Below are 23,991 nucleotides of genomic sequence, written 5' to 3'. Positions count from 1 at the left end.
AGGGAATAGAGTTAACGGAACTGTAGCAGCTATATACGATGTCAGAGGGGCAGTAGATTGGGGGAGGGAGATTATCACTTTGTGAGGGGTGTAAATGTCTATTACATTGCTTTGTACACCTGAAACTAAAAAAAAACAAAAAAACACACACAAAAAAAAGAAACAAATGCTAACGCAAAAAAAGAGCCTAGTTTATGTAATAATACCTATTAAGTAAGCTATATTCTATGAACAAACCAAAAGGTAAACAGGTAACAGACGAGATGTAGACAGGTTTATCTTCAGTACACTGTGCAAATAATATTGGACTTACTTCAACTACTTGAAGTAATGTATTATATATAATAGTCTTAGCTACTTATATAAAATATTTAAAGCTTAAAAAAATCTAAATATCATTATTAAAATTTCCCACAAAGATTTCAACTTAGCAACCTGGTCACAAAGGCTATATTCTGTCAATTTCCCAAAGTGCTTGGTTCCACGCAGGGCGGAATGGCTCAAAGTGCACCTGGTGAAGGCATGGCCCAGGGACATGCTCTCAAACTTTCAGGTTATGAGGAAGGATCCCGCTCCACAATCACAGCCACAATCTACTTGCCACCACTGTACTGAGTGTAGTACTTGAATGCGCCAGGGTGGTCATGCAATGAGACGCTGGCCCATAACACAGAACAAAAGGACTGGAATAATCTTCAGCCAGAGGTGGCTGCTGGGAATTGTTTTAGTCTACTCTCTTTTCTGCTTAAGTATCTGAGGAGGGCTTCTCCCTGTAGCTTTACAGAAGACCTGTCCCTAGTCTTTAAGGCGGACAGTTTTACTCCAGTTAAAATAAAAATGAATTATGTTCCATAATAAACACCTCATCTTCCCCAAATCGAGTGCATGGCTATGTTTGTGTTCCTCGTTCAGGTTTTTAAAAACTGATGGTGTTAAGCAAAGACAAGACAAAGATTAGTCTCCATTTTTTATTCAAGTTGTGTGTTTTCTAAGGGATATATATATATATATATTACACATAAAGTTCAATACCATAAATAAAGATTAGTTCTTAAATCTTCTATTTTATTTATTAAAAATGTAAACATAACATAATGCACTACTTCCTCCCCAACCCTGACTAAATGTATTAAAAAAAAAAAGAAAAAGAAAAAGGTCATCCCTTCAGGTTAAGTTCTTTCTTCAGAATGAGAAGTCCAGATTTTGTTAAAATATGGTTCTCCTCCTGGGCTGCGAGGACATCGCACAGATGATTGGTGGCCACGAGGAAACAGGTTTGTGGAGCTGTGGCTGAAGCCCACCTCCTGCCAGGACTGCTCCGATGCCCTCAGAGACGGGTTCTTCTCTTTCCATTCAGTGTCCAAGAGCAGGGATAGTGCTAAGGCATCAAGCACAAGACGCTGATGACCAGGACGTGCAAGCTGGCATAGTCGAAGAGGTGACTCAGAGCCAGCAGTGACCTCGGAATACGGGTGAGTATTAGTCAGGGTAGTAGAGCTGGAAAGAGTCTGAGAAAGCATCCATTCATTTTACAGATGGTCTCAGTGAGTCTTCTAATATTGGAGAATATTGATAAAATGTTATAGAATACTCTGGAGTACTTATTCATGTATCTTCCTAGAACTATTTAAACTTCAGTAATTGGTGTTTCATCTTCAACTATTGATAAATTCTAAGCCAACATAATAGGCTGAAACTAATTTTAAGCATAATTTATAACACTTTTAGAATGTATATTTTGTCTTAACAAAAATAAGCATCCTTAAGAAATAAGTAAGGGAAAAGGGTGTTATTCAGGAGCATATTAGAGTGATCTACATTTAGACTTCCTAACTGCTTGCCAGTTTCTTCAAAGCTGTCAGCTCAAGTCTACTGACATGGCTTTTGCTTCCTTCCTTTAAATTCTGTTCTTGGAAACCTGAGAGACAAATTCACTTCATACAATTGGGACCTTAGTACTATCAAAATGAACCTAAGCCTGAACTGAAAACTGAGGTAGTCAGTTTTTATAAGCACTTGACCCTTTTTGAGTTAGAAAGGGACTCCTGTCTACTATCCCCAAATGAAGCTACTCCCCTGTTCCCCTTCCCTACCCCATCTCACTTCCACCGCGGCAGCAGTCTGTCTGCTCAATCGCTTTCTCCGTGAACTGGTTTTACTAACATGAAGGAGGATACCTAACACAAAATACAGACATTTAGGCCATTTCAAATTCTTCTGTGCAAAGTGGAATTCTAGGCCACTGATTCTGCATTGAAATCAAAGATTTTAAAAGTCTTGTTTTTGTAATATTGTCATAAACTAAGTGACTAAAACATGCTTCTTAAAATTTCTTACAGGTTCAGTGGCCTTCTACGTCTTCACTGAGTAAACTACGCAGAATCAATGATAAGTAAACAACCACTTTCAAGACTTGTTGAAGAGGAAGGATGACACAAGAGCATTGAGTTACCCTCAGAAACTCACAATTTCTTAACATCATATTTTATCAAGTTTCATATTTGTGCAGAGTAAACACTGGGCTACCAGATTCCAAGCTTAATAAATATATATAGAAAAAATGTCATCTATAATATTTTCTCCAGAAAGTCATTAGTGCAAATATAATTATATCAATAAAAAATAAAGCAAAATATATTTCAAGTATAAAAAGCACCATGCTCAGAAACAATACTACCTAAATGGCATTACTGCACAACAGTCAAAATATAACCAAACCTATCATTGTAAATCTTAAATATATTATTAATCCATAGTATTTTTGGTGAAATTCTTTATACACCTTTGCAGGATGATTCATAATCACAATAGGTATGTAAGTTTAGATTTTTATAATTTTCTTTAAAAATATACTCTATACTTTTCTCTGACCTTGCACAATGTAAAGTATACATGAAAGAGGCAGAAAACCAAGCACTGGCCTGATATCTTTACTATTATCTTCTCTTTAGCTGTAGGAGGATATGCTAGAGACCCTAAGCTTTTCACAATGACAAATACCTTCAATTCAAAACTGCATATTTAAATACATATTTAAAATTTATGCATTTAAAAAAAGTGACTTTCCTTTATGCTAGGGTTGCTCTCTGGCCCCAGTGCTAAACAGTCAGCTGGAATTATTCCTTGGTAATTATGCTGCTTGCTCACTGAGCACAATTCCTCAAATGGCGTGCTCAATAACTATTTGCCGAATTAAAGGGCCAACCAACGAATGAAGGAATGAACACTTCTCCGAGGGCTGTGTTTATAATGCCACAGGACTTTACAAGCTTTAAAGAGAAAAACTGGGCATCACTCATCATTAAAGAATTTAATTAGTAAAGTGGGGTTGGTAAGCTCTGGTACCAGAGCAGAATTGCTTCTGTGGACCAGAATCTATGTGGTAACACGAGAAAAGTCAAAAGCAGGAGGTAAGAGGACTTCACCTCCTTTTAAAGCAAAGGCAATCTTCCAACTTCTGTGGACTGAGCCCATGGTGTGCACAAAGCGGACCCCACTGGAAGGCCCTAGACCAAACCTACACTTTGCTCTTAGTAAATAATTCAGACCACCTTGTTTTGACTTATATTTTTCTTCTTATATATAAAATAATTTTCAGATAGAAGTTCTTCTGAAACAATTTCTAAGCCTATGTGAAAATAACTGCATACCTGTCTATACAAGAATTTCATCTTTACTATTCAAAGAGGAATAGTTCTGTTTTTGCTAGATTACAGTTGTCATAACTATTATCTGAAAAACATACAATTATGTTTTCTTCTGTTTTCATTACTTCAATGTTTTTACAGGGCAGAGTATTGTTCTCTCTCTGCTTCCACAGTTTTTCAAGTCATTATTAAACTAATGGAGAATACAATTGGAAACTGAGTTCTGGAGATCAATGAGTAACAGAAACAGCTAGAAGAGGGCTACCAACACATAATGATTCGGGAGCAAACTACAACACAGCTAGTTTTGAAAAAGGCAAGCATGGTTAAATCGTGAGATTTAGCAAAACATAATTTAAAAAAAGATTTTTTAGAACAATGAGAACAATAATTTAAGTGTAACAGGTACAGTCATTAAATTCAAAATATGTATAATAGTGATATAGAAATCTCAATTCAATTGTTTTCTGTAAGTCGAAGGACAGTTTATACTTCTGGGGACAGAATCCACACTTATAATCTTGCAATAATTAACTGTTCTTTAAATTATTGCAGCATTGATGAACTTTCCCATTGTTTTAGGTGAATGAAAATGCTGAGGTATGTAATCTGAAAATTTCACCATTTATCCCATCTTCAAAGGAAAACTTCAGGAAGATTATGTATCCTGAAAAATAGAGAGAGTTGGTGACTTGGACTTTCTTCTCCTTCTCTAAGCTCTGAGGCTGTTGGGCTGCTGATGAAGAGTGACTGCTGTGAAGTTCTGCTTCAAGGTCAAATCGTAGTTAACACGTCCAAGCCAAAGTCAGGAATGCCACTTCTGCCATCTGCACAGGCTGGCACTCACTCAGATTTTGTGCTTTGTTCAGAAGAACATGACACAAAGGAATGTCTTAAGAATTCTTTTTTCCATTCTTAGTGCCATATACACAGAAGAAATCCAGCCAGCACAGGAAATAGATTGCCCAGCAGAAGCCAGAGGGTGACCATCAGGCTAGAGGAACGGGAACAGAGATCTAGGGTTGAAAACAAAAAAATTGACTTCCTATAGACATTCTTGGAATAAAGCATACCAAACAAATATTGACACATGATTAAAATGTAAACAAGGACCATCTTGGAGAGAAGAATCAAGAATGACTCCTGAAATCCAGATATGCAAAGTCATTTCTATTTTACATTTATGGAAAAAGAACAAAATATTTATGCCAGAAGAAAAGAAGACGTACTCACCATATCAAGGTTAAAAAACGGTACCCAAGAAGAGAAAGAAGTGTCTTTGGGTAGCATCCTAGCAAATTGAAAGATGCTACACAGGAAAGTAAATTAATATTCTGCAAGGGAAGTAGGACTCTTTTCTGTTCTTCCTTGTCCCTTCCTCTAGGGTGACCATATAATTTATCACCCCAAAGCAGGACATTTTGAGACAAGTGTCAACACAAATGTCTTTTAAAAAATTTTTTTCAAAATGAAATTTTATTTTCTGATATTTATTCCATGTAAGTCTTTTAAAATTTTTTTCTTCAATTTATTGGGGTGACATGGGTTAGTAAAATTAGATAGGTTTCAAGTGTACAATTCTATAATACATCTGTAAGTTGCATTGTGTGTTCACCACCAAGTCAGTTCTCCTCTGTCACCACATATTGGGCCCCCCTTTATCCTCTTCCACCACCTCTCTCCCCCTTACCCTCTAGTAATCACTAAACTATTATCTGTGTCTATGAGTTTTTGGTTGTCTTGTTCCTTTGTTGCTTTCAGTTTTATGTCCCACATATGAGTGAAGCCATATGGTTCTCGACTTTTTCTGTCTGACTTATTTTGTGTACCATCATAATATCAAGATCCATTCATATTGTCACAAATGGCAATATTGAAATAAATTTCTAGTCCCAAGATAGAGCACTCCTGTCCATGGTGCCACATCGGCAAAGTGAAATTTAGAAACCTTCTGTGTGCTTGACCTAACACACAGTCTATCCAGTCAGCCAACAACCAAGCCAACTCTGGGCTCTATACTTATTTCCTTGTTCCTTGATCTTTCTAAATGAGGTGATATACAACCCCAGCCAATCAACTTAAGCCGAGTGCTTCTTCCTTGTCTCCTGCTTGCAGCCCTTTTTCCTTATTTTTATACTTCTCTGGACTCTTGAGAGTAGAGACTGCCCACTTCATGACATGTGAAATAAAATTTACTTAGCTCAACTACCACATTTTGCTGTGGACAATGTGCACTTTTTTGCCCAAATTTGTGAGGGAAAAATAAGGATTATACATGGGTAGTACTAATTCCATATCTATATAAATGTTTTTAATTCTTTTATTTATGCTTATGAGTTAAAAGTGTAACTCTAGAAATCAATAATGATGTCCGAATGCAAAATAGTACCCTGGAATACGATAATCGGTTTTGTTGAACTTATGACGAACTTGCAACAATGAAGAGTTCTTAGCCTTCTATGTTGCGTAAATATCATAAATTTGTTACCGATACATAAAATTTCCTGTACCTTGTATCTGTTCTTGTGTTTTGTAATTATTTGTTACATAAAATTTCTTGTAACATAATATATTTAAAAAAAAATGCTAAAATTCCGTTATAATGCAAAATACAAGTACCCAAAAGGAAACAAATAAAAATTTGAGCTAAAAATTGAAACGAAAGTTTTCCCTGAAAGTGTAGGCCAAAAACCACAGGTGTACATTATACATGGCAAAATATGGCAAATGGTTCTTTTTATTTTAACACAAGGTAACACTATTAAAATTTATACCAGGACAAAAGGCACACAGACTGTCCCAGGTAAACCAGGACATATGGCCCCCAATCTCTAGACAGATACCCATCTATCCACCCCACCCCAGGCTTGATCAGGAAACAGCATAAGATTCTATGGGTTTGGGGTACTAGGAGGATATTTTAATTTAGCCATGAGTTGTTCTCACTGCTAAAACTATTTCCCAAAACAATTCTTGGAATGAAACATATTTTTATAGTAGCGAAGAGACTAGGTCAACCTGAACACTATCTTAGGATGAGCTGTCCTTTCTAATATTTTGACCAATAAAGAATCAACCAAGCTTCACGTATGACTTGCTTAAAAGGTAAGAAAAATAGGGCTGGTCTTCAGCGATAGAATAGAACAAGAATGTCAAGGTACCGCAGCCGGCCTGAGCACTACACAGTGTGGCGCACGTATTTTAAAAAATCATTTCACTGCATGCAATTCAGGCAAACCATGGGGAAACCGCTATTCTTTCCCAATGGAATCAGCTGGAAAATGTTAAATCTTAGGAAAAGCCCACTTATGCAAGAACAGACGTTCGCAAAGTGTGGTCCTTGGGTCAATAATGTCAGCATCATCTGGAAACTTGTCTAAAATAGAAATTCTCAGGCTCTAACCCAGATCTTCTGACCCAGAGCCTCCGGGGATGAGGCCCAGCACCCTGTGCTTTCACATGTTCTGATGCAGGCAGGAGTTTGAGAAACTCTGACCTAGGCTGCACAGTCCAACTAGGGCAGCCACTAGTTATACGAAGTACTAACATATAAATAAAATAAAATAAAATATTTAGTTGCTCAGTCACACTAACCACATTTCACATGTTCAACAGTCACAAGTGGCTAATGACTATTAGATTGGATAATGATGATTACAGAACATTTCCATCACCCCAGGAAGTTCTATTGGTAAGTTCTGGCCTAGAGCATCAGGTAGCGAGGTCTTGGCTGGAATAAGGAATGGAACCTGGAGTCTAACAGCACAGGCGTCTCCCTTTATCTCCTGAGTCTCAGTTTGGTCCAAAGGAAACAGGAGGAGAACTAGCTGTTGTTTATCTACTTTTGGCACTAATATTTAGTAAGTTATTAAAACATTAATGGCAGCTCTGGAACATCTGTTGTCCTTCAAAAACTCTGCACTTTCTGTGATAATACTCTTTAAAAAGAAAAGATTCAAAGACGGCGTTTCAAAATAAATTGGAGATGATCGGATTTGGGTTTTGATCTGAACTTTCTTATTTAAAGCATCCAATCTTATTTTTGCGGGTTTGGTGGATTATAAAAACTGTATTAAAAGAAACAAACTATTTACCTAAAAGAAATAGCATATGTAAAGTCAGCCATAGTTCTTGGCGTACAGTTTAGTAAGAGTTTAGTGTGTACTCTATTCACATAGATTAACAAACATGGAAAGACATTCAGAATTTCAAGTGATATTTATAATGTTTAAAAAGTAATGCTTAAAAAAAAGTAATGCCTACAAGACATCTATTCTTGTAATATTTTATACATTTTTCGAATTTGTAATGATTTATAGATTACAATTTTTTTTTTTTTTTAGCATACTTCCTCATAGAACAGGTTAACAGGGATAGAAATCACATTATAGCACCACAATATCAGAAGGGTGACTGACAAATAGGGAGCTGGAGAAACAGAAGTCGAGTCTAAGGCCCAGGATGGTAGAGGGGAAAGGGTGGGGTGGTTTGCAGTCTCTACTGTATTTCCACAGATGCACTTGTCTTTGTCATGTTCCAAGGACGGGTCTAATCATTCACAGCCTCTTGCCCTGGTCTGGCTTTCCTCACAATCGCACACATTCTTTTACTGTACTTCTAAGATTTTTACTCCTGTACTAGCTGGGGTAACTCTCTTTATGTCAACTCTAACTGCTAATGGATTAATCCTTGCCCATTTCTTGGACAATGAGATGTTGATTGTTTCTTACAATTAACTCAAGATTAGGTTTGAGGATGGGAACTCCATCAGAACCATCTACTCGCGGACTAGCAGCCCTCTAATTCGAGCCAAAGTAATTTAACAACAAAATTAAGTTACCCTACCAACTTCACATGAAAAAGTTAACTAAGCGTAGCTAACACTACATATACTATATACCACATCAAAAGGACCTAAGATCTTATATCATTTCAAACAATTCATTGTGTCATTACTATCATAAGTGCAGACAACTCAGCTGACTCACTGGAGTACTGCGCAGAAAAGAGTTGACAGAGCAGGCCTGAGGCTGCCCTCCTTCAAATGTCCTGCTTGCAAGGATGGCCTTTAGCTGGTGTCTGGGAACTGGTTTCCTCCAGACTTCGCCCCACTGCCCCCTTTCCCTTTGCTGATTCTGCTTTGTGTCTTTTCGCTTTAACAAATCTGAGCCATAAGTACAACTAGAGGCTGGGTCCTGGGAGTCCTGGAGAATCACCAAACCTAAGGGTAGTCTTGGGCATCCCCAACACAAGTACTAATAACCCAAAACTCACCTTCTGTTATAGTTCATGTCTAGAGAAAGCCCCCAGGATTTGAAAAAGAAAGGAAATCAAATCTTAGCCCCATTTTCAAAGTGAATGTAGCCCCCATTTTCAACCAGACCATGGAAGAAGCAAAGGGCTACACAGTTCCATTTAAAAATACCTCCAGCTGAGAAAATGAAACATTGCATAAGATCTTTATATTCACACAGTCATGCATCACTCAACGACAGGGATAACTTCTGAGAAATGCATCGTTAGGCAATTTCATCATTGTGTGAACATCAGAGCGTGCACTGACACAAACCTAGATGGTACAGCCCACTACACACCGAGGCTACATTGGATAGCCTATTGCTCCTGGGCTATAAGCCTGTACAGCATGCTACTGTACTGAACACTACAGCCAGTGGTAACACAACAGTATATGTCTATCTAAACATATCAAAACACAAAAGGTACAGTAAAAAATACAGTGTAAAAGATAAAAAATGGTGCACCTCTATAGGGCACTTACCATGCACGGAGCTGGCAGGACTGGAAGTTGCTCTGGGAGAATGAGGGGTGAGTGGATGTGAAGGCTAGGACATCAGTGAACAAGACTGCAGACTTCGCAAACACTGTCCCTTAAGCCCTCCCCCTGCTTCCTTCTGACGGGGATGGAAATGGAACATCAAAGCTGTCAGTGCTGCTCCATGAACAGGGATGTGGGCTGGACTGACTGGAAACATCGCGGAGAAACTGGTTGGGTGAGGTGTACGTCACCATAATAGTGACTGTCAGGAGGGAGGGAAAGGTGGCTGAGGGTCAGGAGGAATAAGAAACCAGGACGGAGACATAAAGGAACACAGGGGACTGTCCTAGCAATGTGGTTTTGACAATTGCATGTTGGAGCAGCGATCAGATTAAGGAACTTTGTGATATTTATTTTAAAAAAGGTATTTAACGTGGAGAGGATATAGAACTGAGGACTCCCTATTTGACACTGGAAATTCGTTTTTGGTTCCACTGACCCTATCTGGCACAAAAAGGGCTCTCTCTGGCACTGAACTGATGGAAGAAACAAAATGTATCTAGGGTTCACATTACAACCTGACAATATTTCTGAAGTACAGGGACAGGCTGGTTCCACACTACCACAGAAAGCTTCTGCTACAGTGGCAGTGCCACTTAAGACTTGTTAAGGTAGTGCCTGTGGACCTGTGTCCTTGTACAGGATCTTAGGTCCTCAACCAAGAATTCACAGTAATATACTCCCAAGACCATTAGGCTAGATCTGGGAGGGCTGGAACGCCCTCTGACTATGTAGCCCTGAGGGGACAGGCTCCTCTGTGCTGAAACAGGTCAGTGGCTGACTGACTGACATGTAATCTGTGCCCTCAAAATTGAGGGGCCGGGAGTGCGAGGGAGTCTATTGCCAAGCCTCACAGACAATGCTCCCGTCAGAAAAAAACATTCAGTGGTGGGAAGGAGATTTTCCCATAAAACTGCAATTAGAAGAGCAGACGCTCAACCTGTTTTAGAGTTTCCTTGAAGGGGATTTTTACCATCTTACAAGAAAAGTCCCTCTCTACTCCAACCAGAGACTACTCACCTAGCGGCAGAGCTCGGGTCAAGTTAGTAGCTGGAGGGTCTGTTTCTGGAGGACAGAGCTCACAGAAGTCCCAACATGATGGACAGAGCAGGTTTCCATCGTGAATCCAGCCGTTCATCTGAATACTGACGGGGAGGACCTGCCCAGCCCGACTACACAAATATGAAGTATCCTGGACCCAAACCTTCAGACCTTGTGGAGAACAAGAAACCTTCAAATAGAAGGGAAAAAAAGCAGATCAGTAAGATTCTAGTATACAGACCTTTTCCATCTGCAGGAAAATAGGTTAGAATTTACTAAAAATGTTGGCTATAAAACACAATTTGGAATGGGGACATACCTTTAATCTCATAGGAAGAGGGTTAAGTTACTCATATTCAGGTTCTGAAAGAATTTCACTGTGTGGTAGTAGTTTTAAAACTTTGAATCTAACAGCTTTTTAAAATCGGATGGACACTTTTCCTGAAAAACACAAGGACTCATATCTCAACACAAAGGAGTAACTAATGAAATCACTTTTTTTTTTTAAACTTCTATTTATTTATGTGTGTTTTTCCAGGACCCATCAGCTCCAAGTCAAGTAGTTGTTTCAATTTAGTAGCGGAGGGCACAGCTCACAGTGGCCCATGTGGGGATCGAACTGGCGGCAACCTTGCTGCTAAGAGCACCGCACTCGAACCAATTGAGCTAACCAGCCACCCCTAACGAAATCACTTTTGAAAAGTGAACACATTTAAGCTAACTTTTGAAAAATTTGAAATGACTGTTTCTTCTTTAAAGTTTTTTTTTTTTTTAAATTAAATTTATTGGGGTGACATTGGTTAGTAAAATTATGCAGGTTTCAAGTGTACATTTCTATAATACATCATCTATATATTGCATTGTGTGTTTACCACTCACAGTCAATTTCTTTCCATCACCATACATTTGACCCCCTTTATCCTCTTCTACCTCCTCTCTCCCCCCTTACCCTCTGGTAACCACTACACTGTTGTCTGTGTCTATGAGTTTTTGTTTGTCTTGTTTGTTTGTTGCTTTCAGTTTTATATCCCACGAGTGAAATCTTATGGTTCTCAACTTTTTCTGACTTATTTCACTTAACATGATAATCTCAAGATCTATCCATGTTGTCGCACATGGCACTATTTCATCTTTTCTTATGCCAGAGTAGTATTCCATTGTATATATGTACCATAGCTTCTTTACCCAATCATCTATTGAGGGGCACTAAGGTTGCTTCTGTATCTTGGCTAAATAGCGCTGCCATGAACATGGGGTGCATGTATCTTTATGGATAAATGTTTTCAGATTTTTTGGGTAGATATCCAGAAGAGGGATTGCTAGGTCATATGGTAATTCTATTCTTAATTGTTTGAGGAACTTCCATACTGTTTTCCATAGTGGCTGTACCAATTTACATTCCCACCAGCAGTATATGAGGGTTCCATTTTCTCCACAACCTCTCCGACACTTGTTATTACTTGTTGATAATAGCCATTCTAACAGGCTGGTTTTGATTTGCATTTCTCTTGTGAAGTTAGTGAAGTTGAGCATCTTTTCATATATCTGTTTGCTGTTTGTATGTCTTCTTGGGACAAGTCTCCTGCCCAGCTTTTAGTTGGATTGTTTTTTTGTTATTGAGTTGTATGAGTTCTTTATATATTTTGGATATTAATCCCATATCAGAAGTGTTGTTTGTAGGGTGGCCAGTTAGCTCAATTGGTTAGAGCGTGGTGCTAATAACGCCAAGGTTGCTGGTTTGACCCCCGCATGGGCCACTGTGAGCTGCGTCCTCCTTAAAAAAAGACAAAAAAATGAACTGTTGTTTGCAAATTTCTTCTCCCATTCGGTTGGTTGCCTTTTTGTTTTGCTGATGGTTTCTTTTGCTGTGCAAAGCTTTTTAATTTGATATACTCCTATTCATTTATTTTTGCTTTTACTTCCCTTGCCTTTGAGGTCAAATGCATAAAATCCTCTCTAAGACCAAGGTCTGTAAATTTAGTACCTATGTTTTCTTCTGTGCAATTGATTGTTTCAGGTCTTACAATGAAATCTTTCATCCATTTTGAGTTAATTTTGGTGAATAGTGACAGCAGTCTAGTTTCATTCTTTTGCACGTGGCTCTCCCCAAGTTGTTTTCTAAAAAGACTTCATGTTAATTTCAATTATGTGACTTCACTTTAAATATTTCTAAAACTTCTCCTGGAATTATCTTTAAAGCAAGTACATGCTTCTGAAAATGTTTGATGGTAGCAAATTTTTACTTTACAAGTAGGTATAATTTTTGAAAATGTCCCAAAGTTGCCCAGAACTAAGTCTGGTAAAGGTAGTTGAATAAGCTGGTTAACTCTAGATTAACATAGGTGTGACATAAAGTACTAAAATTGATTTTCTTAGATGGCTATTAAACCATTGCTAAAGGCAATTTCAAAAGAAAAGTTCCAAAAGTATATTTCAACAATGGAGTCATTTTTGAATTAACTCTATCATCAATTAAGTTTAAATATAATACTCTTTTAGAATTTAAGTCATATAAGCTTTCGAGAAAACAAACAACAAAGTGTAACCTCTTCCATAGCCTGTCATAGAATGACCCATACCTGATACCGTGTTTCCCCGAAAGTAAGACCTAGCCGGACCATCAGCTCCAATGCATCTTTTGGAGCAAAAATTAATATAATACCCAGTCTTATTTTACTACAAGATCTGCTCTTTATAATATAATACCTGGTCTAATATTAATTTTTGCTTCAAAAGATGCATTGGAGCTGATGGTCTGGCTAGGTCTTATTTTCGGGGAAACAGAGTAAGCATCACTCTAGCTTTAGTGCAATATAACCACCTTTTAAGTGAGAACTGACTGAGTACCATGCTTTGTGCCGAAAAGGATATCAGAGAAACACACAACAGCGTCTGTCCTCTTATCAGCTTTATTTGAGAAGAAAAGGAACGGGATATAAAATTTTTTCCCAGAAAATTAACAGTGTCAGACTGTTTTATAATTAAGAGTCAATAAACAGTAGAAACAAGAGCAATTAAGATTAGAAAGTTTCATGGAAGAAAGAGCATTTATATCCTAAAGATATTTACAGGATTTGGATCAGTGAGGGAGAGATGTTGTGACCTGGCAGGTTGTACCAGAGTACAAGTGGGTGAGGAGGGTAACTACACAGGGGTAGGAGAAGGTGGAAGGGATGTCGACAGATCAAATACGTAAGCATACTGAGGATGATGAGAGCAGATTTCTCACTGTCGGAGAAAGGAGTTACAAATATGGAAAGGGAAAGAACTAAAATGAACCATTTGGTGTTGGACTGGAATCAAAGATATTAGTGCAAACTCATGGTTTTATGAATGTGTATATAAATTACACAATGCATATATTTCCTAGCTTTGTCTACCAAGAGGGCCTGGGGAGCAGCTATGTCCCAATAGCAATGAACAGTACATCTAGCCCAATTCTTAGTCTCTAAATACCAAATTCCACTAAAAGAAACTAGAGCTCCTTGGAGAAATGGCTGGTTCCAGGCTGGGGCATAGAAAGTAAAAATGGGCCTAAAATATCTTGTGCTAGAAAGCAAGGAAATAGTCAAAGAAAGATGGGGGCAGGCCAAAGGTCACAGAAGGGGGTTCCCTCTGGCCAAAGCTGGGGCAACTTGAATATCAATAAGAATGACAGTAATGGTAATACCCATTGAATAAAATGGAATCCATGAGTCAATACTGATATAAATACACAAATTGACGAAATGAATGAGAACTAAGTTGACACAGTACCTGCCCCCAAAATATTTATTAATTACAAAATTAATTAAAACAGAAAAAGAGTAACTTGTCAGTGGAGAAGTCTGGTAGATACCAACATCCTAACATCAGCAGTAAAGGGACAAATCAAAAGAGTGTATCACCAGAACACGAGCCTCACTTCTGTGATATTACTGCCTCAAATAAATTACCTGAATTGAATAAAACAGACAAACCCAAATTGAGACACATCCTAGAAAAGAACTGGCTTCTAATCTTTAAAAGTATCAAGGTAACGAAAGTCAAGAGAAGACTGAGGAACTGTTCCAGAGTGAAGGAGAACAGACATGACAACTACGCAACCTGCAACACTAGTCCAGATCCTACTGCTACAAGGACATTATTGAGACAATTGGCAAAACTTGAATGAGGTGAGAATTCGATATATCAATGTCAATTTCCTGATTTTTGGGGAGTGTAGTATTGTGGTTTGTAAGAAGATATCCTTGTTTAATAAACAAATACACATTAAAGTACATGGGAGTGAAGGGGAAGCATGTCAGCAATTACACTTAAATGTCTCAGGAAAAAACTATTTTTGTACCATTCTTGCAACTTCTCTGTCAAAATAAGTAAAACAAATAACAAAAACAAAACAGCGAATCCATATGTTAATTGTTTGGAAATCATAAACACTTTCCCACATAAATGGTGGTTAGTATTAAATTAGCAAAATTGATAACACTAGGCACAGGGAAGCCAAAGAGTACAGTCAATCTTCGTGTATGGTATTACAAATTTGCATCATCCCCGTCTTCCTATTATAGTTGTCACTGCTCTAGCTTTATTCCCTTAACCTAATATTCTCACTTATGGGAATTTATTTCAAAAGATAAATTTTAAAAATGGTAAAATATATAAGTACACTTCTAATAGCATTTTTACATAGTGAAAAGTGAAAATTAACACAATATATAACAAGAAAGTGACTTCCCAAACTATGATACTTTAAAATGATGTAATGTTCTACAGCCATAAAAAATATTACTATTGGAAAAACTTGGAAAGTGTGTTTTGCTCTGCATAAAAAGTACTAAGTGGGCGTGGCTCAGGTGGTTGGAGCGCTGTGCTCCTAACGCTGCTGAGGTCGCTGGTTCCATTCCCGCATGGGCCAGCGAGCTGCGCCCTCTACAGCTAAAACTGTGAACAATGTCTCTCCCTGGAGCTGGGCTGCTGCTGGCTGCTGTGTGCTGCCATGAGTGGCCCATAGCCAGCGTAAGCGGCTGGTAGCCGACGAGAACTGCTGTGAGCTGCTGTGAGCGACCCACGACCGACTGCCTCAGCCAGGGGAGCGCAAGGCTCATAATACCATCATGGGCCAGGGAGCTGTGTCCTACACAACCAGACTGAGAAACAATGGCTTGAACCGGAGTGGGGGAGGGAAGCAGAAGAAGGGGGGGAAGTACTAAGTGAAGGCAGTGAAAGAAAATTATGTTATGTGGTTATACTAGGTCAAAACTATGCATTTAATTAACACATAAATCTTTAATCGATAGGTCAAAACTATGTATTTAATCAACACATAAATCTTTAATTGAATTTATCAGAAAATGGTTGATGGATTACAGCTGTCAGATTATAGCTAAAAAGTGTCTATTTTTAATTGCCTTTCATAAGGTTTCAAAGATAATTTTATATGAATTGTATGATGTGTGAACTATATCTCAATAAAGCTGTTGCCAAAAAAAGTTTATTTTATAAGTAACTTTAAAAACAATACATTATGCTAAGTGAAATAAGTCAGACTGAGAAAAACAAATACCATATGATCTCACTTATATGTGGAATCTAAAGAACAAAATAAATGAAAAAATAAAACAGAAACAGACCCATAAATACAGAAAACCAATGACTAGATGGGAGGAGGGTTGAGGGACTGGGTGGAAAAGGTGAAGGATTAAGAAGTACAAATTGGCAGTTACAAAATAGTCATGGGGATGTAAAGTACAGCCTACAGAACATAGTCAATGATATGGTAATAACTATGTATAGTGCCAGGTGAGTACTACACTTACCAGGGGATCACTTTATAAGTTATATAAATGTCTAACCACTACACTGTACACCTGAAACTAATATAAAATAATATTGAATGTCAACTATAATTAAAAAAAAAATAGTCACGGTGATATAAAGTACAGCATGGGGAATACAGTCAATAATGTAGTAACTATGTACAGTGTCAAATTAGCCTTATTGGGGTTAATACTTTGTGAGGTATATAAATGTCTAATCACTATGTTTTGTACACCTGAAACTAATAAAATTAATTAATTTAAAAAAATAATAGCTAAATTCCCAGCTACAGAAGTCCATTTAGCTCTTGCAGCTGAAATGGCACAACAAATTCGTATTTTTCAGTTTTCAGGATCACACTCTCCTCCCTGACATCCATCGGTACGGTATGAATAGTCATTAAGTTGGATACTCCTACATTATAGAATACCTGTATCTTAATAAGTTCTTAATGAGGTGATGCAGTCATTTAATATCAAACATGCAAATAAGATAATTAAGAAAATAGTAATTTGCCCCCTTTGGGTTTCTAATTTCAAAGGGAAAAAATCTATTATAAATCAGTGGCTGATTTATTAATTCTTAAATCCATGTTTTCCTCAGATCTTATAAAACAAAAAGGTAAATTTTTTTCATTACAAAGTAATATCTGTTCAAGAGCAAAATTACGTATTTTCCATTATCTCCTTAGGCTATATGCCCAGAAGTAAAATTATTATAAAACTTGCTGATATGTAGCAACTATATATTTTTAAACAAATGGAGAAAGGCAATTTCTCTAAAAAAAAAAAAAAAAAAAGACAGTAGTTTCATAAACATCCAAACTAATATTTATGTAAATAAATAAGAAAAGTTAAAGTATTAATCAGTAAATTAACTATAGAAAGGTAAAATGTATTTTAATATATAAAAACCAAATAATGAGATAAAATTATGTTAATATTTGGTATAATTATTAACAATCATTTCGTTTACCTGATAACATCCGCTCCCCCAGTCTGGGTAACTCAGCTTCCTTTCACACTTTTCCATGACAAATGCTGATTTCTGAATTAGACAAACTGAATGAGGTCCGTACTTTTCAGCACCATAGTTTTTAAAAAGGTCTGAAGCAAACCAGAAATGTTTTCTTAAAAATTGACTTTCAAAGAACAAGAAATTGAAGCATTCCATTTTTATTATTAAAAGTTGCTTTAAAAATCTAACATGTTTAATGGAAATTTCCAATTAAAAAAATCAAGAGAAAGAGGTCTCTAAACTCAACCTGGATTCTCAATAAAGAAATTAATGGGAGAAAATTATTATATCGAAACAAGAGCTAAAACTGGGTCTAAAACATTTAAGTTAGATATATAAAGGAAATGGCACTAAGAATTACCTTGACTGGTGGCCTAAATAGGAGTCACCTCCCAAGTAACCCAAGATAGGATGAGGCCAATGATTTATATAATGAAAGCTTTTTGGGGGTGCTGCAACTTTTGCAAAACATTCTTGTATTTTCAACTTATGTCATCTCCTGGAAGTTCATACTGATCTAGTTACAGACTAAGCACAAACCTCCAGAGGTATGGGATGGACTCAATGATCTCTAAATAGCTAATGGACAAAGGGATGAAGCTCTTTAGCAATAATTTGCTCTCTTTACACTTAATACATGTAATTTTTTTCTTTTGAAAGCAGAGTTCAATTAGCCCATTTTCAAATATTATAAAGATAAGTATTTTATTTTGTCAGTTTTGAAAAACCTTAATTGTATAAGCTAAGAAAGAAAATATAAAATAGAACTCTGTACTTCTTTTACTTATGAGTATTTCAAAGTCCACAAAAAACATTGTGATCAGTGTTACGTTTTTATTTTTATTTTTTAAAAAGAGGGTAAGCAAACTACAACCCTCAGGCCAAATCCGGAGGGTTACCTGTTTTTATCAAGTTTCACCTGAACGCAGCCACACTCATTCATTTACATAGTGTCTATGACTGCTTTCACACTGTAAGAGCAGTGCTGAGTAGTTGCAACACTGACTGTATGACCCACAAATCCTAAAATATTTACTATCTTGCTCTTTACAATAAATGTTTGCCAACCCCAGCTCTAAAACAATAAAATGTGATATTGTATTTTTGACAAACCCATAATTGACAGACCTGTGCATTTCTTTTGCTTTAACATGGAACTGCTGAGTAGTTGTATCACACATTTATTAAGTAGCTAAGTGATGGAAAAAATAACTACACAAATCCAGTTAAATCTGCCAGGTTTAAGAATAAGAGAAAAAAACATTATGGAAATTTAAATTTTAAATGACTTACACTGTAATAAAGCATGGAATAGGGCATGGGGGAAGACCAGGTTAAGAGTTTTGATGACCACAGAGAGAAAAACTGCTTTTTGCTGTGTATTAACATCTCAGATGTGAGAACATTTATTTACAAAGGTGGTTAGTATGAGCTACAACTATTATCGGTGAATACCCAATTGCCATACTGTTTATTCCTTTGATGACCTGTTCATTTATATCTGTACAGAGGGAATAAATAACATGGCAATACATCTTACTAGCCATGGGACAACAGTATTATTCTGGAATCTGGAAAATGATGTTCTAAATTACAGAAAATGCATACTCCTCAGGAAAGGAAAAAATAGGATCGCTAATGTGATTAATTCAAAACAACTCTCCATTGGAGGATCTTGGACTAACACCAATTAACTGTATTACTTAGTGTCTCTTCATTCTTCTGTGAAATTCAGTAGTATCTTCTCTACATCTCTCATCAGGTTTTTAGAAGAATAAAATGAAATGATAAAAATGAAAGTGCTTTGCAAATGAAAAGTGTCATGCAGATGTAAGTAAGGTATTACTACAAAGTAGTGTGTGGATACACATGTGCAAGCGTATCTAATTGCTAACAAACCTTTCTATGTGTCATGGTTCTAAGCTCTGATTACATTAATTCATTTACTTCTCACAACAAGTCCATGAGACAGGTATTATTACCCACTTAGTACAGAGGAGGAAACTGAGGCACAGAGAAGTTAAGTTACTTACAACAGATGGATAGCAGTGGAACCACAATACAAACTCAAGACAGTCTGACTCCAGGGTTTGTGCCCCTAACCACTATTTTACATTGTTGATATATAATTGTAATATGCATATAACATTTCATTTCACTAAAATACTAACCTGGTTGATTTTCCAGTATTCTACAATCTGAGCTGCGTTGATATTCACCACTTAAATGCCAACTGAACTCCTGACTGAAAGGACAGTAGTCAGCAATTTCTACTGAACCACCATAATAAGGCAAATCTTCTGCAGGTATTCCATTGAGTTCATCAAAGTACTACAAAAATAATTATTAGGAAGGAGAGAAAGAAACATTCTGTATAATCAAAATAAAGCCCACAGGGAATTTATAGCAACCCTCTAATGCTATATAACACAAAGAAGATATTAATGTGCTTTTCTTCTTCTTATATAGTACAACACAAAGATAGTAATATACTACCTCAGGTATCTCAAAGTTGCAGTTTTAGAAATAAGCAGGGTAAGTAAATTAGTCTGTGTTTTATTAGATGAAAAAATTGACTAACGATTTTAAAGGATGAAAAGGAAGACTTTAAAGAGTTGACAAAACACAAAACTAATGGATAGAATTATGATTGTACATATGCTGTACTTCAAGTGTTTTTAGGAGACTCAATTTATACATTGTTTTGACAAACTTGAAAAAATAAACTGAGAAAATGAAAGAGATCATATACGTATATACAATACTTTGAACACCAAAGGAACAAGGCATCAGATAAATCTTAAGATTTCACGTTTTACACCAATGCATTGAATTATCGTACTATGCCTAAAATGTAGTTGCCATCTTACAGTGTGTGAAGCACTCAGCAAGGTCATTAATATAAAGCTCAAAATTTAGTGGCAACATTTTAAGTTAGCTGCTGAGCTATCATTTCTGACTAAAGGGTGCTTTGAAAGTGCAGACAGAGCTGAGGCTTTTTAGAGATACTAGCCACAGCAACAAACACTGAACAGGTAGGATCATCTCCTTCACTTTTTAAATCCCACAGTCAAATCTTTTCTACAGCAGAACTTCCAAGCCTTCTAAGTAATTGAACTGGAGTACCTCAGTTATTTCCTTTAAAAGAACCTTGTGTTCTGTGTACATTAGAGGAAATTAAAGACAATTGAAAAACAGAAAGAAAAGACAAGCAGTTAAAAAAGATTTAGACTGAAATAAATATTCTAAATGCCTATAACCATTTCTACAAAGCACTGCTAGGTATTAATTACTTGCTATCAAAAGAACCTAGGTTATAAAGAAATGGAGGAATGCCTCAGCTTTGTTCTGACTTGTAGAAAAGAAATAGGGCCTTACAAATTGAAAAACTTAAGAAAATGCACTCTTTTAACTCAAAATGGAAACTTCTTTTTAAAAAGTTGATTCTTAACGTTGTGCCCCAAACAAATAAATGTTACCTGGTACTCTCGAGGCAAGGGTTTCGGGAACTTCTGCAAGTTACACACTGCAACTGCTCTCTGGTCCTGTCTGCACGTTAACTGCAACGGGTTACTTCTGAGCGTGTCGCAGTAAGGGCTCAGCATCTGCCTCCTGCACACAAGATAAACACCATGGAGTAAAACTGCTAAGAAAACATTACAAATCTATTCCAGAGCTTATCTTTTCCATTATAACTTCAATGTTTAAATAGCTTAAAAATAATTGCTAAATCAGGTTATAAACTTATTTTTCAAAGGATAAAAGGAATGCTTACTGTAGATGTGAAAGACTAACGCCAGAAGAATTATAACATTATTTCAATGTTATTAAATAAAACCCTATTTATCTTTCTCCACTTTTGCCTGTAAAATGGAGTTCTGAAGAATTGATTTGCATTTTTTATGATAAATAATGAAAATCCATATCTGGCCTAAAAATACAAATCTTCATAATTAAATGGAATCACAGAAACAGATGAAGATGACGTCCCCTCTGTCCTGCAGCTACAGAGAGAAATGTTTTCTAGGCCATAATCTAGAGCAAAGAATCCTGTCTGACAATTTGTTAAACTGAAAACATTAATAGGATAATCTTGTTTTCCTGTGTAAAACAAAGAGTGTGTGAATATTCCTAATTGTTACAACTTGTTCTGTTCTCTGTTAAATCTAATTTTAGATGTACAGTTTGGAAAAAGGAGTCTTGTAATTCTCCAAAGACATGAGAATTTGTTGCACTGTCCTGTCAAAAGATCTTCAAACAAACCTACAACCCCAATCAGTCATCTTCTTGAAAACTGTAACATATATTATATGAATGTTGCCATAACAGTAATGCTATAAATGAAATTCCAGTGTTCCTAAACAAGACAAATCCTATGGTGTTAAGACTGGTCTGCCAAATTGTAACAGTATCACTGGTACTTTTCCTCCTCTCCCACATGCTTGTAAAGGACAAAAAGTGTGAGTTGGATTTCTTATTTTAAGGAAGATTGATACTTGTCTCATTTAACTTTACATGGGATAGTGATAAAACATCCCTAGGGAATCAGAGCTTCTCGAGACAAAATGTGTAAAATACCTGCCTGTCTTTGGTAAACTGGATGCAGTACAGTGTAAGAAAGCACGAGTACTGAAAACAGGCTTGGTTTCAAATACCAGCTTATCTGGTGTTCACTTAACTTTCCTAAGCTCCAACTGTAAAGCACTCAGTGCCTAGCGCATGTGAGTTACTCAAGAAATGTAATTTCACTGTAAATACCATTTTTATAAAATCTTCATAGAAGGCAATTTTATAATTTTCTGTGACAAAGTTTCTAATGAATATGATTTGTAGTTCTTACTAAGGTGCTCTTTCGATACCATGAAATTCATTTCCTTTTTCTCTAAAATAAAACAGTACACAATATTCACTTTAAATTAATAAAAAATGAGTTTTGGTGAAATGAATAAAAAGGAATCAGGAGGTTAAAATACACCGATTTTAAAAATTCTAGTTAAGACGAGTTGTTTAGGATTCATGGCTTACAAATTCTACCGGACGGCCCAACAGAACTTTCCTTAAAGTATCTGTGCTGTCCACAGTAACCACTAATCAGACAGTGACTATTAACCACTAGAAATGTGACTAGTGCAACTGAAGACCTGAAGTTTAAATTTTATTTAACTTTAATTAATTCAAATAAAAATGTATACAGCCAATAGTGGCTAGTGGTACCATACTGGACAATGCAGCTCTAGAGCTGATATTAATGTCAAATAAGCTAGGCAGAGGAGTTGGGAAATTTACCATTTTTAACATAGAATTTCACATAGAAAGAACCCTATTTTGTGTGTGCATAGATTCGAGTACTTCAGATGAGTATGGCTCTGCGTATGCTCAGCTATTCTCTTCTCAAATCAGTCACCCACCATAGACAAGGAGGGGTGTTGCCGCTGAAGGTCAGCACCAGCCTGTGCTCAGGAAGGATTATGCTGAAATCTCTACAATAACTTAGGGATATAGTCAGACTGGGCTGTCCTGTAAATACTTTTGGACATTGATGCTTCACAAGTAGGACATTTGAATGCTTAAGACAGGAGTTAGCAAACTTCAACTCTTGGGTCAAATCCTGCTCACGACCTGCTGTTTCTTTTTCTTTATTTCTCCCACAACACATTTTTGTAAATAAAGTGTTACTGGCACATGGCCACACCCATTCATTTTGTCTATGGCTGTTCTTGATGTACAAAAGCAGAGTTGAGTAGTTGTGACAGAGACTGTACAACCCTCAGAACCTAAAATATTTACTATCTGTCCTTTTATAGAGAAAGTTTGACAATATCTAGCTTATGATTCAAAGGATAGGAGAGAATTCAGGAGGCCAACAGTTTTATTTTTGAAGAATGGAGAAGAGGAAATTCCCTTCTGTTTTTGGTTTTAAGCTATCCTATAATTGGAACCCAAAGAGGAACAGAATTGCAGTTGTTAAAAGAAAAAAAAAATCTCTCTATACTCTTGCAGCTGCAGTGTTAGCTATCTACTTCCTTTAACAGACTGGAACAGTGGTTTCCAAACTTTGTTGTACATTGAAATCCCCTGGGGATCTCTTTTTAAAAATACCAATGCCTGGTTCCCATCTCCAGACGTTCTGATTTATTTGGTATGGGGAGCAACATGGGCATGGAGATTTTTTTTAATCTCTCTAGATGATTCTAATGTGCAGCAAAATTTGGGAACCACCACACCAGCAGATCACGATGTACTGCGGGTCTTAACTGGCTGGCCCCAAAGTAGCTGCAGGTGTTTTCTGCTCCTGTTTATTTATCAGCAGCTCTTTTCATAGCAGTGTTGTAACTCAGACATCAGACTCATTATTAGAAACTAGGAGTAATATAAACTGCTCTGAGACCTAGCTCAGGTGAGAAAAGGTAACAATAATATATTCTACAGCACAAGAAGTACCTGTGATTTAATGGGCAAGGTACTGAACTTGGAGAGAGAAGTTGGCGTCCCAGCTCTGTCCCTTGTCAGCTATATGACCCTGCACTTTGCCATAACAGAATACAGACTGGGTGACTTAATCAACAGAAATTATTTTGAGCCACTTCCCTCAAACTTTTTACTTATCAATAAAATTCGAAGGCACTAGTTCGACTTTGGAGGGTTTCTTTT

At 36.7% G+C, this 23,991-nt stretch overlaps 1 protein-coding gene across 5 annotated transcripts in view; it reads right to left on the bottom strand.

The window, feature by feature from the left end:
- Positions 1-416: 416 nt before the first annotated feature.
- Positions 417-23,991, bottom strand: part of LMLN (leishmanolysin like peptidase) — a 72,020-nt gene continuing 48,445 nt past the window's right edge. For 2 of the 5 annotated variants that reach the window (XM_074330513.2, XM_019723665.3), the window contains 5 exons: positions 20,820-20,952; positions 19,512-19,671; positions 17,299-17,429; positions 10,504-10,714; positions 936-4,663 (listed from right to left, as the gene is read on the bottom strand). In XM_074330513.2, the coding sequence (XP_074186614.1) occupies positions 4,563-4,663; positions 10,504-10,714; positions 17,299-17,429; positions 19,512-19,671; positions 20,820-20,952 (736 nt within the window). In that variant the 3' untranslated portion in view covers positions 936-4,562. Of the gene's footprint in view, positions 4,664-9,426; positions 9,686-10,503; positions 10,715-10,843; positions 10,966-17,298; positions 17,430-19,511; positions 19,672-20,819; positions 20,953-23,991 lie in introns of those variants that run through there. The other 3 variants (XR_016019553.1, XR_016019552.1, XR_016019554.1) reach the window with 3 other exon arrangements.

The sequence above is a fragment of the Rhinolophus sinicus genome, chromosome 17 (assembly GCF_057876585.1).
Source record: "Rhinolophus sinicus isolate RSI-liver-muscle chromosome 17, RSI-T2T, whole genome shotgun sequence".
In the NCBI taxonomy this organism is placed as follows: domain Eukaryota; kingdom Metazoa; phylum Chordata; class Mammalia; order Chiroptera; family Rhinolophidae; genus Rhinolophus; species Rhinolophus sinicus.
Note: the sequence above shows the minus strand (reverse complement) of the source record. Positions and strands in the feature narration are given on the sequence as shown.